The sequence below is a fragment of the Neolamprologus brichardi genome, chromosome 20 (assembly GCF_056152115.1).
Source record: "Neolamprologus brichardi isolate AB-2024 chromosome 20, ASM5615211v1, whole genome shotgun sequence".
NCBI classification, from domain to species: domain Eukaryota; kingdom Metazoa; phylum Chordata; class Actinopteri; order Cichliformes; family Cichlidae; genus Neolamprologus; species Neolamprologus brichardi.
The window spans coordinates 24,404,843-24,425,103 of NC_142123.1; the positions used below are offsets into that span (position 1 = coordinate 24,404,843).

The following is a 20,261-nucleotide window of genomic DNA, read 5'->3' on the forward strand; positions in this document are numbered from 1 at the left end:
CAATGAGTAAATATGAAAACAAAAAACTAAGAGCACAGAATATAATACAATAAAGTGTTTTTTGGTAAAGTAGCTCCATAAATTACTATATTATTGTAAATCCATCCAACCATTGCTCTCACTTCATCCCTCCTCCAGTTTTGCTTTTTGCTTTTGTCCTTGATACTACCAGTAGCATGAGATGGTACCTGCAGCCCATTCAAGTCACACATGTGACACGCTTTTCCAGGTTAGAAGAAGGTTTGCTGTGTGGCATAGCATCAGGCCCTTACATCCTTCAGTGGATGTTGGGAGACCGAGCATTGATACAAATGGGGGGTGGGGTGGGGGAGTGTGTGAATTGATATAATACTATCAATTCAATTTTTCCTAAGCTGCACTTTGTGCTGTACATCCCTAGAGGGCAGTACAGTCTCATGACAATAATTTGAACTTTCCCACATTAATCCACATTTCAGGAAATTTGTTTTCTTTTAGTAGTTTTCATCATCCTGGCAGATCAGTTGTACTAAAACACTCAGTTATTCTGTTTCTTGCATCTTTAGTATGAGCAGTAAACACTCAGGAAAGAACAGAGGACACTTCCACAGTTTTCAGTAAGCATGAACGAAATGGTGCCAAATACGGGATCCAAATGAGCTAAACAAGGGCAAACAGCAGCTTAATTCAGCTCTTTTTCGGGTTGATTGATTGATTCATGCCATTTTTACTCTTCAGTCACATCCACCCTTTGCTTTGACATTTGAAAAGGCCACATGCGCTTTCAGGACAAAAAGTGTCAGGCATGGAGCCTCTTTCTGTCCTGCCCATCAGTCTGGCTTGCTGCACTATTAGTGTTTCAGCTTTCACTGTGGTGCATCAAACACCTCCTGACTGAAGTGGTGCTGCTCACAGTGAAGGTTGAGAGGTGTGCAGCCACAAGAGCCCTTGTCAGCTGTTGTACTTCTAATGTGAAACAACACTCTCTATTTGCAGTGTTGTACTTTAAATATGTCTGGCTCTGTAATATTGTTCATTCCGTCTCATCCCCAGACTTGAATCTCTGTACATCTCTGACACTCTGTTTTTATTTCAGACCAAACAACAAACCTTCAAAATCATCCTTCCCCACTGAAGACATAACAGTAACTTGTAGCTTCTAATATACAGGAAATATTTCAAGGGAAAACATCTTCATATGCACTACATTTAATCTCCCTCTCCACTTTCACACACACATGTAAATGCTGAGCGAGCCAACTACAGAAACGTGTAATACCTACACTCTAGATTGATAGTAATGAACCAGCTTCAGTGAAATGTGCCACACCCAAGAGCAACTGATAGACAAGTAATGCCAATACATTTCCTTTTATGACTGCACTTTATGCTAATATACCACTCATACCCTGATTTGCATAATGCAAGAGCTCTCAACCTCATCTTACTTGAATTATGCAAATTCTTTTTCACTGCAAGGCATATTGGATGCGATGCATTTTCCCCCCTTTTGAATCAATTTCTAGAAATCATTTGAATCAGATTTGGGATTAATGCCTTCTGTTGCTTTCATCCACAATTCTACCATATATTAGAGTAGCAAATTAATGCACATTTACATTCAGGAGTTTGCAATATCGAGCATTTCTGTGAGTTGTTCTATTTAAGCTCTCCAGTGGCTCATCATGCACGAAGACACATGCTGTAACACATAACAACCAGACACAATGCTAAATGTCAGTGGGGCAAGTTAGATAAGGTAAAACACGGAGTGAAGATATAACTTTCAGCTGTTGAATGTAGGTCAGACTGCTGTCAGGTGTCCACGGAGCCCACTGGCCAGCACCAAAGGTCATTGTGTTTGCTGTACATGAGGAGTCGTAGTTTTGCGATGATTTAAAAGTCACTGTGTCTTTAGATGGCCAAAGTGTGCCACTGTCACCTTTCATCAGGAAAACCTGGTGAAACAGGCTAATAGAAACCCTAAAACCAGTCTGCAGTGACACAAAAATGCATGTCCAAAGACACAGTAACCTTACCACAGGAGGTATGAGAGCTAATTGTTTTCATTTTTGGATTCCACTGCTTGCTTGTCTTGCTTTTAATCCTCGTCTACTTGTGTCTGCATACATATGTTTACATATACCGTGTGTTAACATGAGAATGGCTTCTACCGACTCGATTAAGGCAGGAGGCTTGAGACAGACTAAAATGACTGGTAACAGGTGAAACCTGACGCCTTTTATAGGCTGCTAAGCCAAACATGGTTTGATGATTTTATCATAAAAAGACAAGACATATTGGAATGGTCATTGATCAATGGTCATGACAACTGGCAAATTAATTACCACAAAACTGACCTCATGGCCCATTGCCAGTCAGTGGTGCTAGTGTCAGTCATTATGCAAATGTACTATTTATAACGTTTGGGAAACCTGCAGTCAGCTAAGACAGAAGAAGTCACTTGGATGAGTGACGAAACATTTCTCCCACTGAAAACACTTCATCCAAAATCTTTTTTGGGGGGGATTTCCTTACCCGGATGATTGGACATAGACTCATATTGGAAATGTAATAATTTATTAATTTAGCAAACAGAGCACTCAGTAGGATGGGAACGAACCATTCACACCTACAATAGCCTGGCGCATCTCCTTCCACATGCTGGTCAACAGCTTGGCTACACACTGCTGTGGGATGGCATCTCATTCTTCAACCAGCATTTGTTGCAAGTCAGCCAATGTGATTGTGTTGGTCAGAGAATAAGATGCTGGCCTCTGTTTGTTAAATGAATCAATCAATGAATCAATTGTTAAATTGCCAATGTCTTGTTTCTTCAGACATTAATCAACTAATCCAATAAATGACACCAAAATTCAGTTCAATTCAATTCAATTCAATTCAATTCAATTCAATTCAATTCAATTCAATTCAATTCAATTCAATTCAATTCAATTCATCTAGTGTTAAATCCCAAAGGCAGTTACCTCAAGCCGCTTTTTATTGTAAGGTAAAGACCCTAATAATACAGAGAAACTCCAACAATCAGACGTCTCCCTGTGAGCAAGCACTTGGTGACGGAAGGGATGATGAGAAGGAAAAACCTTTGGCAGAACCAGGCTAACCGAGTTAAAGCAAAATAAGATGTCTTGCAATGACAGAGAAGATTTGGCAAGTTTTTCATGGGCACAACCCACATGCTCAACTCAAGATTGTTACAACAAAGAAACAATCACCCCAAAACAAGTTTAAAATGAAAGTTACGTTTATTTTTACTACATGGGTTTATATTCAATGTACAAAATCTTGGATACCATTTTTTCTTTATAAACTTAATGTAGGCGAACAGTGTGTAGTAATACATTTATTCTTTAGGTAATAGACAGTTGTAAATACAATTTGCTGTACATAAACATACACTTGGTTCCATCTTTATCTTCTGTTTGTGTACATAAACAACAAGTACCACCCCTATTTTGCTACTCTTTAATGAGGTTTTACTTGAGTCTAAATAAAATGATCTAATTCTGGAGAGAATAGTAGTGTAGAAACAACATAGTCATAAAATGTTGAGTTTCACAGAAACTTCAAACAGTCACTGTTGGCTTTTCACAGATTTCACAAATGGGGAAATGTTAATCTGAGGAGGCTGACCTCGCGATTGAGTCATTCAAAAATTCCTGCAAACTCGTTTAAAACAAACAGTCCACCAAAGTGTTTGTAGTATGCAGGGTGTTTCACACAAAGATACAGTTAGGACACTAATAGAAAGAAATGGAGCATGAGGAAGTGAGGTAACGGCGTGTATAAACAGAGATTTCAATGAAGCAATACAATAGGAGATATTTACGTGGTTTCTCTGTCAGGTTGCAGCTTCTGGTCCATTCAAAGTTTCTCACATTACATTATTCTCGTAAAAAGCCCTCTGCATTTATGTTGTGCACACCGCACCATGCTCCATTTCCTCTCTGCCACACAGCTGACACTCTCGAATTATCTGTTATTGTCCAGACTGATGAAACCAACTGTCATTTGTTTGATTTAGCAGGCAGCACTTTGCCCTGTATGCTGCACACTGTATGTTACACAAACACGTGCACACATGCAGTCACTCATATGTTTTGTGTGAAAATAACTGCATCCTTACATGACTGTGACACATGAATTCAATTAACAGAGTCTTTCAGGCTACGTATACATCACCAGATTCAGAGTAGCTTTATTTGTATGTGATCCTACACTTTGAACCATTTCAGTTGAGCCTTTTCATGACAAAATGACCTTTGACCTTAGGTATGGCAAGGTTTAAGGGGGAGAATAAAACTTGTGTATGTGTATGCTTTATTTACTCTGGTCTTTTCTTGCGCCCATTGCTAACTTTGTTGTTACACTGCACACAAAACCATCACTGACACCACTCGTATAACAGATGAGGTGCTTTTGATGACTCCTGGATGCACCTACAAAAACCGCCTGACAGAAGAGGAATTTGCACTACAGTTGATTTACATGAATCACATTTTCCGGCAGAGTTGGCAAATATTTCCCAACGAGTATCTGTTTTTATTAGCTGTGAACCAGATTAGACTCATAGCCAGAGATGCATGAAGTTTTCCAGGAAGAAAACAAAAGACAATGAAAATCCCCTTAAACTTGTGGATTTACTGTCACTGAAAGGGTTTTGTGTTTACTTAAAGAGATACCGTAATTTAGCACTGCTGACGCTTATTTGCCCTGTTAATTTGAGAATTCGGTGACAAAATAAATACCACTCATTTCTGTCTGTTAGCCATGAGTCACTGAGCTGTTTACTTTTGACAATAATCAGGAAAAGGGGGGAAATAGCTTGCCTGGGTTTGCCCAAAAGTAATAGAAATCTGCTTAGCAGAGCTCACCGTATAATACTGTCTTTAATCTGTTTATTTCTAGAAATACTGGATTGGCTGGGCACAGAAACATCTGGATTAACTGCTGGATGCCCCTACAACCTAAATTCACCTGCATGCCCAGAAGTAACTTTGCACATAAACCTGCTCTAAAATAGAAATTTTTACTCTTTGTTTTAACAGATTAAATAAATAATATCTGAAATAATTAGTGAACTTTAGAGGTCATTTGGACACAGACAGGCTTTTTGTTTCTTTCTGCTCCCATCAGACTGAAATTAATGTCCTTCTTTAACATTTTATAATACTTCTGTGAAAAGTCTCCAACAACCTTTAACAAGAAATAGTAGAAAATTTAGAACTCCAATGCAAATATTTTCAATTCTGAGGTTTAACTGCATGTCATGAGTTATACACTGTATTTGTTATCATGATTTAAAGTTCCAAAAGCCACTGTTGGATGCTTGATATTAGGTGACCGTGGATCAGGGGCTTGGGAAGCGCATCTGTAACCGGAAGGTCGCCGGTTCGATCCCTGGGCTCTCTGTCTTGGTCGTTGTGTCCTTGGGCAAGACACTTTACCCTACCGCCTACTGGTGTTGGCCAGAGGGGCCGATGGCGCGATATGGCAGCCTCGCTTCTGTCAGTCTGCCCCAGGGCAGCTGTAGCTACAACCGTAGCTTGCCTCCACCAGTGTGTGAATGTGAGAATCCAATCCATTATTGATATTGACTTCAAGAGGCATGAAAATGACTAAAACACAGTTTGGAGTATTTTGAGGCTTTAGAAAACATTTTTAAAATATTTTTAAAAAAAAGCCATGAGCACATAAGCTTGATAAGCATCACTGAATCTAAAGAGGCAGTTGGGAAAGCCATCAATGTTTCAGAATCAAACAGGCAAACGGAGCTGTGAATAAGCTTTTTGGGGTGGCTGTAGCTCAGGTGGTCTGCTCCAGTGTGCATGCTTAATAAACCCAAGTTGCTCTCCGATGCATCTATTGACATATGAATGTGTGTGAATGTTAGATAGAATGAGCATAGAAAAAGTGCTAGTGTTAATGGGTGAATGAGGCGAGCTGTGATAGTGTCAGGGTTCCTGGGTCGGTGACCCAGTGCTTTCCGTTTTGTTCATGTTCAGTTTATTTTGCCACTTCCTGTTTCATTTCCTGTTTGTTCCTGTCACCTCGTCTCGTGCCATTAGCCAGATTATGTTCAGCTGTGTACCCACCGGTCTCTCATTATCATCCTCATCAGTCTGTGTATTTAAGTCTTCTGTTTCCATTCGTTCTCTGTCGTGTCATTGATGATGTTTAGGTTATGTTGTTGTTTCCGCCAGTGTTCGGTCAGCCAGTCAGTCAGTCCGTCCTTCGTTCATTCATTCAGTCAGTCGTCCAGCCATGTCCTTCCACTGTTCTGTGTGTTCACTCCATCATCAATAAATCACCCAGCTTCACCTACCTGCGAGTCCTGCGTTTGGGTTCCTTCTTCCTCGCCTCCACTCCACAACGCCTGACAGAATGACACGACCCGTGCCACGAAGACACGATTGGGACCCAGCGGACTCGGACCTCAACGAGCGGCAGGTGGCAGCGCTTTACCGTTGGGCAGAGGTGGTCAGGGGAAAACAGCGGCTCTTCGCGGAGCGAGAGCACGTCTTCGAGGGGACTCGCCTGGCTCTGGGCGGGCCTCGGAGACGCCGCGTTCCCCCACCTGCTGCCACACCTGCCTCGGAGCATTTGCCGCGGAGAGCGGACGTTTCGTGCCGCGTTTCGGCCGCTCCCTCTCTCGCCGCTCCGCTCCTCGTTCGCACACCCGCCGCCTCATTCGCCGGACCTCCACCTTCGCCACGGCACCGCGGCTACGCCTCCCACCTCGACTCAATGGAGGCTACCGCGCCAGAGGCTCAGCTGTTCACCCCGGCCGCTTCCTCTTCCCGAAGAAAGCGGCGCACACGCCGCCATAATATGGACTATTTTCAACAACTCCCGGTGGTGAGTTCCACTAACTGTTTTCCACATCCATCATCTGATTATCCCCATAAAACACATAACAGATCCACCACCGATCCATGGGGAGTTTCCCTCCTGGAGGATGTCGACTGGGAAGATTTTTTCTGCGCTGCTCCCACAAAGACTGTAAATCGTGGTGGCAGAAAAAACAGACCGAACTCTGATAAACCTGCCAGTAGCACACACCCGGTCACCATTTCCACACCCGTCACTCAGCCATTCCCCACCAGCACGGCAGCCCAGATTTGGCCTTCTTCTTCAGCCATTTCACCTCCTCAGATGTCTAGGGCCCGGCCTACACCCACACCGGTGCCAGCTCCCAGGAGGAAGGCAGCTGCGACGCAGTCTACATCCACTCTTGTGTCCCGGGTGGGGGTGACTGGTGTCCAGCCACCTCCCGTGCCTGTCCCAGCGCCCAGGCTGAGGGCAGCCTCAACCCAGCCTGACCTCCCTGGAGGCTTGGAAGAGCTAACCGGCCCACCTACTACTTTACCTCTTCATCCACCTCCTGATCCAACCTTTCACGCCCTCGCACTGTCCCTGGTTAGGCTAGCTGAGGTGTCCCCTGCTCAGGCACCAGCCTTATTAGCCCAGGCCGCAATCTTATCCCCCTCGGTAACTCTGTCATTAGCTCAGCCATTAGCATCGCCAACCTCTGTTCATCCCTTAGCTTCCCCACTCCAGTCAGTTCCCTCACCTGCTGTTCAGCTTCCACTCCAGTCAGTTCCCTCACCTGCTGTTCAGCTTCCACTCCAGTCAGTTCCCTCACCTGCTGTTCAGCTTCCACTCCAGTCAGTTCCCTCACCTGCTGTTCAGCTTCCACTCCAGTCAGTTCCCTCACCTGCTGTTCAGCTTCCACTCCAGTCAGTTCCCTCACCTGCTGTTCAGCTTCCACTCCAGTCAGTTCCCTCACCTGCTGTTCAGCTTCCACTCCAGTCAGTTCACTCACCTGCTCTTCAGCCTTCCCTCCAGTCTCCTCCCGTCCTCCAGTCTCCTCCCGTCCTCCAGTCTCCTCCCGTCCTCCAGTCTCCTCCCGTCCTCCAGTCCCCTGTAGTCCAGTCTGTAGTCCAGTCAGTCCAGTCGCCTCCCGTCCAGTCAGTTCAGTTCCTGGACCTGCAGCCACAGCCCCCAGAGCCAGCTGTGAGCCCTCCTGCTTGTCAGCCAGGGGCCTCCGCGCCCGCTGGCCCGGCCGCTCTCCCGCCAGGGGCCTCCGCGCCCGCTGGCCCGGCCGCTCTCCCGCCAGGGGCCTCCGCGCCCGCTGGCCCGGCCGCTCTCCCGCCAGGGGCCTCCGCGCCCGCTGGCCCGGCCGCTCTCCCGCCAGGGGCCTCCGCGCCCGCTGGCCCTGCCTGTCTCCAGCCAGGGGCTTCCGCGCCCGCTGGCCCTAAAGCTGTGGCTCCGTCACCCCCGGCTCCCGTGCCGTCACCTGGTCCAGCCTCAGCGTCAGCGTCTGCATCGCCTGGGCCAGCCTCAGACTCAGCTTCAGCGTCTGCGTCGCCTGGGCCGGACTCAGCTTCAGCGTCTGCGTCGCCTGGGCCGGACTCAGCTTCAGCGTCAGCGTCTGCGTCGCCTGGGCCGGACTCAGCTTCAGCGTCAGCGTCTGCTTCGCCTGGGCCGGACTCAGCCTCTGCTTCAGCTTCTGCTTCGCCTGGTCCGGACTCGGCCTCTGCTTCAGCTTCTGCTTCGCCTGGTCCTGCGGCTGCCGCACCGTCGCCCCAGCCACGTTCTGGACGTCATCGCCGGCGCGGCCGCCCACCGGACCAGCTCAGCGGCCGTCGCCGCCTTCCTCGCGGCCGCCCGCCTGAACTGTCTCGCCTCGGCCGCCGGCCACGCGGCCGCCCGCCTGAACTGTCTCGCCTCGGCCGCCGGCCACGCGGCCGCCCGCCTGAACTGTCTCGTCTCGGCCGCCGGCCACGCGGCCGCCCGCCTGAACTGTCTCGTCTCGGCCGCCGGCCACGCGGCCGCCCGCCTGAACTGTTTGTCTCTCTGTGGACTCCGTCCCTCCGTCCTGGGCCCCCTCCGCCCACCCTGTTCTGGTTTTTCTCTCTGTGGACTCCGTCCCTCCGTCCTGGGCCCCCTCCGCCCACCCTGTTCTGGTTTTTCTCTCTGTGGACTCCGTCCCTCCGTCCTGGGCCCCCTCCGCCCACCCTGTTCTGGTTTTTCTTTCTTTTGGCCGTCGGGTGCCGGCCTTTGGAGGGGGGGGTACTGTCAGGGTTCCTGGGTCGGTGACCCAGTGCTTTCCGTTTTGTTCATGTTCAGTTTATTTTGCCACTTCCTGTTTCATTTCCTGTTTGTTCCTGTCACCTCGTCTCGTGCCATTAGCCAGATTATGTTCAGCTGTGTACCCACCGGTCTCTCATTATCATCCTCATCAGTCTGTGTATTTAAGTCTTCTGTTTCCATTCGTTCTTTGTCGTGTCATTGATGATGTTTAGGTTATGTTGTTGTTTCCGCCAGTGTTCGGTCAGCCAGTCAGTCAGTCCGTCCTTCGTTCATTCATTCAGTCAGTCGTCCAGCCAGCCATGTCCTTCCACTGTTCTGTGTGTTCACTCCATCATCAATAAATCACCCAGCTTCACCTACCTGCGAGTCCTGCGTTTGGGTTCCTTCTTCCTCGCCTCCACTCCACAACGCCTGACAGATAGGTGCGTTGAGTGCACAGTTAGAGTAGAAAAGAGCTATATATATATTTACCAAGAATCTGATGATATTTATAAGTGTGACCAGGTGTCCCACTTGGAACAAAACACTACTTTTTATTCTTTTTCACCCCTTAATATATATATATTTAACCGTTTTGCTTTTTAAAATACATTTTATTTAATCTTTTATCATTTTTTTTACTATTTATTCTGCTTTACGCCATTTTTTAAATGTTTTGGCTGCTCTAACGCCTGCTTTTGGGATATATAAAGTAAACTTTCTCTTAAAAAATGTGTCCCACATTTTGAGAGTCTGACAAGAAAAAACTGTTACTGTACTGTGACATTATTTATGCTCATTGTAGATACTTTTACACGAATTACACATAGATATTTGCCCATAAAATTATTTATGTCAATCCTGTTAACTGCATGGCTTGTTAATTTTTTTAAGTCAAGTTCTGCTTATCTATTATTATTTTTATTCTTTTGGTCTAGCCAGGCAGGGCAGCATTTCACACTTTTTCGAATGTAATTTTTTAACTCAAAACAAAAAAAAAAAAAACTAAAGAAAAATTATGCTCTCCTTTTTTATAATTTTCACATTTTCCAAGCCATCCAGTGGTTTGGATCAGACCCTGATTGGTGGCCCATTCTGGCTCTCCGGACTTATGTTTAACATCCCTGGTCTACTGTGTCCTCTATTGTCCCACATGAACAGTAAACAAAGTGTCCAAAATAAAAGCAGAAGAACATTCGTTTGTACTATTAAATAAAAGGATACTCGTGGTGAACAAGCTGCTCCTCCAACCCTATTAGAAGATGAGCTCTCGTGCACGGCCCTCCTCCTGCGGCTCGCGCACTGCGCAGCGCTCATTGGTTGGCGCGACAATATAAAGTTCCGCAGTGACTCCTTCACTGACTGCTACTCAGTCTCACTCACTCACTGCAGGAGGACAGCGCGTACGGTGCCCGGCGTCCGAGAGGATTTACCAAACTTTCCCGCATTTGCACTCGGGCTTCCTTTGAAGGTCTCCCTGTTTTATTCCAACATGAAGGAGCGAAGACTCACACAGCCGTTTGTAGGGAGGTGTAAGCTGGTGCTGGTTGGGGACGTCCAATGCGGTAAAACAGCGATGTTACAAGTCTTGGTGAAGGACTGCTATCCAGAGGTATGAGATTTCTGCACACGTCTCATGTGTCTGCAGTCGTTTTAGGATCAATACTGAGGAAAAATCCCTAAAAATGTCTCATTATCATTCTTTTATACGACATTGTAGATTCTGTTCTGCATATTTTTTTGGGGGGTATAATTGGTATAATTATAAATAGCGTGTAAGCTATAATAATGAGATTTTTATAGCTATTTTTAGCTCTCACACACATATACATATATATAATGCTGCTTACATTTAAGCATCAAGTCATGAACTGATGTGTTGATTTTGTTTAAATGTAAAAAAAAAAAAAAGAGAAGCAAAATTTAATCTAGAATAATATGTGAATATGTGAACTGATGTGTTCATTTTGTTTAAATGTAAAAAAAAAAAAAAAAAAAAAAGAGAAGCAAAATTTAATTTCTTTTCTTACTGACTGATTAATTAAATTGATTTTCTTACTGACTGATTAATTAAATCTACTTGTTTCTGTGTGTGTTTGTCTTTTTCAAACCTCTTTCTTTAATTGTTTCCAGACTTATGTCCCTACTGTGTTTGAGAACTACACAGCCTGTCTGGAGCTTGAAGACCAGCGTGTGGAGCTCAGCCTTTGGGACACATCAGGTGAGCTCCTCTTCTGTCTACCTTCAATTCAGTGTTATTTTAACTTTTGCTGCTTAGGTTGGGCAGTAAAGGTAATTTGGTTCACTGCTGGGATAAAGGATCATTATTGGGAAACTCAGCCAGCCTGGAGTTGGTGAATCGAACCACGTCCCGTGCATTGTTTGGCTTACACTTTTGTTGCTGTTTACTCAGTCTTCACATTCTGTCAATCCTGTTTTGATGCAGTTAAGCAGCTTTTCAGTGGTGTGAGATCTGCTGAGAGATCAGTGATCGGCAGGCCTGAGCCGCAAGCCTGCTGGATTACTTTAAGAACATCTGGAGCCAAACATCCAGTTTTGAATCTGAAATCCTAATGAGCCAAATCTAGATTAAAAAGAGAGCCCAGTTTGAAAAACTATGAAACTGTTATTACGAATAAATAATCCTGATGGCTGGTAGACACATAAAAAAAATCTGCTGGTTGTTGCTTTTTGATCCTTACATCCTTTTTTTGTGATTTCAACATTAAATTACTTATTATCTATCATAAAAACTGAAAACAATACCAGCAAGCCTGGTGTGTTTCAATACAAGACCAAAACCTTCATATATGCAGTTTACAAAGATATTAGACTAATAAAAAATGTGGTGTTTGAAAACGGCCTTAAGTAAATAATCAATTTAGCAGCTGATTCAATTCCAGCACACTCAGCTGATCAATCAAGGCTGAATTTGCTGGCCTCTGGCCTCAACGTGGACAAAGTCAAGCTATCAATGTCACAAAGAGTAAAGCAAAAGTAGATTGGATTATTTAGGTCTTAAATATAAAGCACACACCAGAATTTGCTGCTTCTGGTTTTTTTTAATGTGATTTTTTTTTTTTTTTTTTTAGTTAAGATTTCTGGGCTTGTAGGTTGAACAAATCAAGGTCTTAGCAGATGTCGCCATAACCTCTGTGAAAAGAAATCAGCAGATAACGTATCATGAAAACAATCGGTTGTTTCTTCTTTTGTTTTTGTGTTTTTTAGTTCCAAATGTTTCGTGTGCTTTGTGCCTCTGTGCTAACTTCAGCTGACCTTTGAATGTACATAGAAATTATGTAAATAGGATCAATAAGCAAAGCCATCCGGTGCACTACAGATTTATTTCATAACAGCACTGGCTGAGGTTTTGTGTTCAGAGGAAGTTGAGCGGTGCCAGTTGGCCTTCAGTGGGGTTGTTTAACAGGGGGGCGAGGGGGATGCCTCGTCCACGCAGGGGGTGGAAGTCCACACGAGTGTGGATGAGCGCGTGTTTGTGTGCGCCCCGTCTTTACTATGCGTGTAACCTTGTGTGTGCGGCGTACAGTCGCTGTGAACAGAAGGCACCAGTGAGGGATACTGAGAGTAAAGAGAAGCATGACCTCCTCACTGCCTTATGGTGTGTGCTGCTTTGAAAAAAGAGGTCTTATGTAACTGAAAGCAGCACTGAACTAATGTAGGTTTGTGTGTTTGTCTCCCACGAAGTGAAAACTTTCTGGACAGTCACCCTTTCCAGAGGAAACGTTGCATAAGACCGATTTACATTTAGAGCACAAACATAAACACGAGCTTCCCATCTCTCTTTGTTTTGCTTATTAAGTCCGCTTTCCTGTTGTCTTCATTTAAACATGTAGAAGACGATTTGTGATAATAGATTTCAATATTTTCACATTTAACCAAGCTTACTGTTCAGTAGAGAAATGAAGAGTAAGTGTTATAACTTCCTGAAGCACAAATTGGTTCCTCGAGATGTCTTAAGGTATTCGGTGTCCACAGAATTTGATATGTCTTATAAACTAATTATTATCATTTCAGATTTACTGACACTGCCTAAGGAGAAAAAAAAGATCTCTACCCTATTTCTATGTGCATCTTAAGTTTTTTTGCATATGAAAGGCTGTTTTATTTCTGATTTATATTAAGGCAGTCTTATAGTCCTCTTGGTGTACAAAGATGAGTGCAGCTCCCACCATTTGCTTTTTTGTGTGAGAGTAGAGCGGACAGTTGCAACAGCTCCTGTTTGCTCAGCTAAAAGGGTTTTGTGTGCGTGTGTTTGGCTTGGCTTGTCTTGTTTGTGTGTCCAGGCAGGGGGCTGCTAATGTGTGGGAGGTGGTAGGTGCTAGAAGTTGTGTCCTCTTTAGATGTGTCTGCCTCCTCTTTCTCAAGCCTTACATCACCCTGGATAGTTATGTGACGGCCGCTTTGATTCCATCTGAAAGATAGAGATTGTGTAAGTTGACTTACTTTGCAGCTTCAAGTCCAAAATTTTAGACGGGCTGAACCAACCAAGAGTTAGTTTGAACAGGTTTGCTTCGTGGCAGTAATATTGTTGTAAAACGTTTAGTTAATGACTGTAAAGCTCATCAAGATAACATGATTGTTTGTTTGTCCAGCTGGGGAACTAATAGAAAAATCTATCTTTGCTATAATTATGACCTCTTATATCAGCACAGAAGGCTTGACGTTAACCTCGGAGGACAGGAGAAGGAAATTACATTTTAGTGTTAGTGTGTGCGGAGTGATTAGGTAGCAGAGGGAAGACAATAGAAAGCGGACGTCCTGTCAGTCTGTTTTTAGCACTTCCTGAGAATGATATAAAAAAAGTTGCTTTTTTTGGAATTGTAAGCTAAATATGCTTCCTTAATGTCATAATTCACTAGGACAAACAAGGTGTTATACTTATGTAACAATGCTCAGGAGGAGGTTTTTATATGTTAGGGCTTTAAGTTTGATAGAGGAAAAAGCCTTCAAATACATTTTAAAAATGTGCAATGATGTCAAGGTATCTGCAAGGGCTAAGAAATCAGAAGATCAACCTTTAATACTAAAGGTATTAAAGGTACTACTCTCCTTTAAGTGAGATTTAAGTGGACAACACAGCCTCTTAGTACAGTGATTGCTCCACAAAAGACTATAGTGAAGCAAATGATCATAATTAAATTGTGGGTACTATACAGCAGTGCTATAAAATTTGATGTTATTTTTCTTATTGTTTTTGCTGGTTTCCATCGAGCTGAGTATTTGAAACTGTGGATCATGAAATACAGCATAAAGTTTTGGAGTAATTGTTTAAAAATAGATTTAAAAGAAGCATTTGGACAACTAAAAGTGTTACGTTAAGATGGATAACAGTTCCTTATGTAGCAGGTTGAATATAAGGCTTCAGCTAGCAGTAGTTTAGGTTGGGTTAGCAAAAACACTAGATGTAACTGGGAGACAGTTAGCTAAAAAAACACAGCAACAATCCACCTAAAAGCATAACATAAATCTGTATATTATATCTTATTTGTCTATACAAATACCACTGTGTGAGAGTTGTTATGGTCTGTAGTCTGTGGACTCTGTGTTTATGCTTAAGTTTATTAATATTCTGTGGTTTTGTTTATTTTGGGTTGTTTGTGATTATCTCTAGTGTTTTGTGTCCTCTGTGCTCTCTTTTTCCACGTTTCAAGTTTCTATGTTCTGTCTCCCCAGTCTGTGTTAAGTTTGCGTGTTTAGAGTGTTGTCGGTGTGTTTCCTGTTTTTTTTGAAGGTCTGTTTCTCTTGTCAGTGTTTTAAGTTTCGCTTCCACTTGTCTCGTTATGTCCAATTAATCCCGGCCGTGTCTCCCTCCTGTCTCACATTCCCTGATTGCCCTGTGTGTATTTAAGCCCTGTGTTTTCTTGGGTGCGTTGCTGGTTTGTCTGTGTTCTTTTTCTGCCTCATTCTGTTATTTCCTCGTTTCGTGTCGGTGTTTTGTTAGTTTCTCCCAGTATAGGTCCCTTAGCTTCTGTTTCTCTCCTGCTGTGTTTTTGTTTGTTTCACTTACCGGTTTAAGTTCACCTGCATCTGATGCTGCCTGCATCTTGGGTCCTACTTTCAACCTCCACTCGTCTGCCAATGCAGACGTGACAAGAGTAATGTGTTTGATGCTGTTGAATAATGTTTTGAACAACAAACATTGTAGAAAAATGAAGAAGAAGCATATACATTTTTGCAGCTTTGATTATCAGTTGCAGTTGGCGATAACAACAGTTACTGTGCTTGACTGAAAAGCAGTCTGACAGTAGAGCCCACTGACATTGTAGATTGTTGAACCACACTAGCTGCTTTCATCTCTTTTCATCCAGAATGGAGATTACTTGAATTCTTCACTACAAAGATAAAGAAAAGTGTTTTCCAAGAATGTTACATACCTTCCAACCACAACCTTCCAACTCTTGCATGAGAATTTATGTTTAGAATTAGAATTTAAAATTAGAATTTGTTTTTTTTTTCATTAGGGAATAATAAAGTATTCTGATTTTGATTTTGATATAGAGATATACTAATTTTACTAACAGGCCATTATTTTAGGTACACATGTTCAGCTGCTTGTTGCAAATATCTAATCAGCCAATCACACGACAGCAAGGGTCATAATTTGGCGTCATGAAAGCATGGATTCATCCTGCCTAAAATCAGCTGTTTAGTGTTTGTTGTGACGGTTTAGTGGATAATATTTTTCTTTGCATGCTTTGGGGTCATTAGTACCAAGTGAGCATTATTTAAAAGCCACAGCTTACCCAAGTATTATTGCTGACCATGTCCATCCCTTTATGACCACAGTGCACTCATGTCACAAAGCTTAGATCATCTCAAACTGCTTTCTTGAACATAAGAGTGACTTTACTGTACTCAAATGAGCTCCACAGTCACCAGTGTGTATTTCTTTATTAGAGAACAAATATGTAAAGAGTCTACCTGAACATTTAACCAGGGTTTCTATTTTATCATTCAAAACTCTGGTATGAAAAGTTTTCTATTGAATCATTGAAAGATAGTTGCACTGTCTGACTCACTGAGTTAGTGGACTTTTCTGGAAAATTTCCCATCAGTGGGAAGGCTCCAGGCTTTGTGAAACTCTCATGAGCTTGGCAGGGGTGTGTGTGTCTGTTTGTGTTTGTACTGTGTTAATGTGAGTAGGATGACTGTGATGGAACATTATAATACTGTCAGCTGGCACAGCGTAGAAAGAGCAGTCATATTTTTGTTTTTGCTGGCTAACAAAATTGAAAAAAAGCTTTCAGTTTTCAAAGATGTTGTTTCGTGCCGAGTGGCCGACTGTGGAGGGTTGAGTTCTTAGAACCGAAGAGCACGACACAAGAAGCAGGTTACAGAAATAAAAAAGTAAAAACTTTACTTACAAAAATAGGTTCAAGGATGGAAAATCCAGGCAGGCAGAGAAAGCACACAGTCCAGGCAGTGATAAAGTCAAAGTACAGGCAAATTTAACCCCGTAACGACTAATGTGTCATATTTGATACATGAGATTTTGTGTGTTTTTGAGACTTTTACATCATCATCATCAAAAAAAAAAAAAGTAAATTCAACAATAAATAAAAATTACGAGATGTAGCAAATATGATACAAATTAAAACTCATGTGCTCAAATTAATATTTAATTAATCTAAAATATTGTCAGAAGGTTCAATAAACACTCATTTTTTAAAATTGCATTTTCTTGCCATTATTTTGTGGTTCAGGCTTTGAATGACTAAAAAGAAATCAAAATCAGAACCACAATGTTGCATAGATGTGACATAAACTGCCAGTCTGACATATAACTAGCAGAGGAATGGGTGTATACACTGTGTGGTAAATTAGTAAAGGTGAGCAAAGCCCCTAAAACAAGCGAAACATTTATTAAAAATGAAAACTGTGGTGTGTTAGAACACCATCTTATGCATGCTACCCATTCTTTGCACCTGTGGCAGCTGATCCATTGTGTGCGATGCCTTTTTAAGACAGTGGGGTGCACACATTTGTCAGAGTGAACATGCCCCAGGTGATGCAGCAGGCAGGAAAAGCAGTGCAGGCGGGAGTGGCTGGTCTAAAGAGACAGCAGAATGGATCACGAGACGCAAAAACCAAACTAAATGAAAGGAGAAGCTCGGAATCCTAAATAGCTAGCTTCCTAAATTGCATATTTAGAAAATTAAAGTCTCATTTTGTCAATTTTCTGTCTCGTCAGGTTCTCCGTACTACGACAATGTCAGGCCTCTCTGCTACAGCGACTCAGATGCAGTCCTCTTATGCTTTGACATCAGTCGACCGGACACAGTAGACGGTGCACTCAAGAAGGTATGTATCCCTGCAGTTTGCCCTCATTGATCAGTTGTCTGCCATCCCTCATGTCTATTCTTGCCCAGTTAAACCTGTTTCCTTTCTTTGCAGTGGAAAGCAGAAATCCAGGACTTCTGCCCCAGCACTCGGATCCTGCTAGTAGGCTGCAAGACGGATCTGCGCACAGACGTGTGCACCCGCATGGAGCTGTCCAATCAGAAACAGGCTCCAATCTCCCACGAACAGGTTTGTTCCTCATCAACTTTTTGCTCCTTAGTATCTGCTTAAGCTTCTGTCTCCATCCTGTCTACAAGCCCCTCCTTTGTCTTTGATTTCCTCCCACCCAGACTCATCTCTTCCTTCAATCTTATAGGGTTCATCATTAGCCAAGCAGCTTGGAGCCGAGGCTTACTTGGAGTGCTCAGCTTTCACATCAGAGAAGAGCATCCACAGTGTTTTCCGTACCGCGGCTCTGGCCTGCATGAACAAACTCCAACCCACCAATAAGCCCAGCCCAGTCCGGCGCCTCTCCAAGAGACTCCTACACCTGCCCAGCAAGACGGAACTCCTCTCCTCCACCTTCAGCAAGGACAAGTCCAAGAGCTGCTCCATCATGTGAATACTACTGAGATAAATGTGGCAAAAGGACAAACGAACGAGACTGTAGCTGGCTCAGCGGGGGTGCCTGGTGTGCAAGGGAAAGAGAGCAATTATGTGGATTTTTACAAAGCCTCTCTCTCTCTCCTTTGCAGCTTCCTCCTGCAAACTCCTGTCAACCGCTTCCAGAAAGATCACTTTCTATATTCAACTCCAGTGCTGAAGTTTTGATCATGACTTGCCACCAGCATAACAATATCTGCAGAGAGAGAGAATTATGTTTGATGTTCAATTAAACCATGTGCTAGCAGAGCATAACAGGCGCTTTAAGGTGCTGTGAATCGTCTTGAATAAGGTCACTACTGCCTCTTTACCAAAGGAAGGGTTTGTAACTATTACATCTGACTGCATTTAAAATTCTGAAGGCAGTGCCCTTTCCCATCCATCTTTGTTTGAATGTCTGTCTGAGGTCACCGTATGGGCTGAGTGACGAGATTAAATGTAAAATCTGACATCTGACAGGAATTGGTATCAACAGAAATACGGTGCGGGGGATTGAAAATGGCAGGCCTTGGAGAAATTCCTCTCCCAGCTGACCCCTCTCGGTATATCGGTTGGAAATTAAAGCTGACAGTGGAGAAAAGGTGGAGAGAGAGGAGGGGTTTGGCGAGCAGAGCGCTCATTTGCAAAGGCAGCGGGAGGACAAACCGAGAGCTCGTCTGAAGGAGCACAATGTGACTCAGCACTCACATGATCTGCAAAACAGTCACGGGTTGGACGTGCTGTGCTTAAAAACAAATAAACAAACACGTGCATGTCTTTGTGGATTCTCTGCCATTACCCATCATCACCCACCACGGCAGTCTTTTGTTCAGTGTTACTAACCACAGGCCTTTATTATGGCACTGATGAATCATCTTACCCTGCTTAATGGATATGAAGTTGTTCTTGCTGGGCCTTCATCGATTACACAAAGATGTCCTTTTACACAACACAAACTCGATAGATGTATTTTAGTGTACCAAAAGAAATCTTTCTTTTCAAATCTCTCTCCTGCTAGACGTTTAAGGATAAGTAGTCCTGGGAGGCTTAGGAGCCATAAACGTGCTTATCAGGGTTCATGAACTCCAGGGGCTGATTTTAAGGGGTATGCAACTGATTAGCAATTTTACCAACAGAAAATTGCCTGATGGACAATGGACTGTTAAAAAAGGAAAACCAAAATTGGGTCATACTTTTCTTCTTCTTTTCAAAAATCTTGACACAGGCCTACAATTTCAATAATGAAACCTCCATTATAATTTCTAAGCTGGAAAGGTGGCTAATGTTCATTCTCAATGGGCCCAAAATTGTATAATTGTGTGGAACATTAGGATAACTCACAAAAGAAGAAGCCTAGACCTTTTCCTTTTCTTATGACAGCAAATGAGTCTTCTCTTTTTTTTACATCCATGCTAGTGGTAGCTAATCAAGCCTTGCATTGATTAGCTACCAATCTTCAAGTATTAAGAAACACTTGAAGATTGCTTGTCTGGTGCTTCAACCACAAAACATTTTCCAGCTTCATGAACTTTCTGGCACAGTATCCGCTCTTTAACTCTTTAAATCTGCCTGCTTATAGAATAAAATGACTGGGTGTGCATCAGAAGTTAGTGAGGGTGATCTCGGCCTATGCAGCTATGCTTGGAAAAACCCAGAAACTGCTCTAAATGTTGTCAAACCCTGGCTTTATTCATATATACTGAGGTGCTAAAAGTCATCATTAAGGGACAAGGGAGGTTGTCAAATGCAATTTCAATGGGGACGTTAAGCAGTAGTTTGTCCCAAAAGCTGTTAACAGACTGATTTGTAATGTGGAGAAGTTCCTCTTAAAGCTCAATTCTTGACTATGTTTCCTTGAGAGAGGAACAGGCTGCTCCTGACTTTTTTCTTCCTCATTTCTTTTTTTATGCATTAGACATATTTGGATATATATTTGGATATATATATGGATATATATATGGATATATATATATATATATATATATATATATATATACATTTTCATCCTAATCCGGCCTATTTCCCCCCGGTGGATGCTTCTACTTTGTTGTGGCTGTCACGGGTGTTTTTGTAGCTGATGATGTTGTTCTTGTATTCACCGGAGTCTTCTGGCATTAGCTGCTGTTGACAGCTCGGCTAATGGAGGACTTGATGATTTGTAGGTCTGCGCCGAGAAGCCCGGCAATGTGCGGATCACTGGAATTTAACATGTTGCCTAGCAACAGTGTGAGCAGGGGCAGTTC

The 20,261-nt window shown here is 43.2% G+C and overlaps 1 protein-coding gene across 1 annotated transcript; it reads left to right on the plus strand.

Annotated features, from left to right (window-relative positions):
- The first annotated feature begins 10,434 nt into the window (after window positions 1-10,434).
- Window positions 10,435-19,945, plus strand: rnd1a (Rho family GTPase 1a). The gene is made up of 5 exons (XM_006796508.3): window positions 10,435-10,687; window positions 11,209-11,296; window positions 17,288-17,397; window positions 17,491-17,625; window positions 17,753-19,945. Exons 1-5 carry the CDS (start codon window positions 10,568-10,570, stop codon window positions 17,996-17,998), a joined length of 699 nt encoding a protein of 232 aa, XP_006796571.1. The 5' UTR covers window positions 10,435-10,567; the 3' UTR covers window positions 17,999-19,945.
- The last annotated feature ends 316 nt before the right edge of the window (window positions 19,946-20,261 follow it).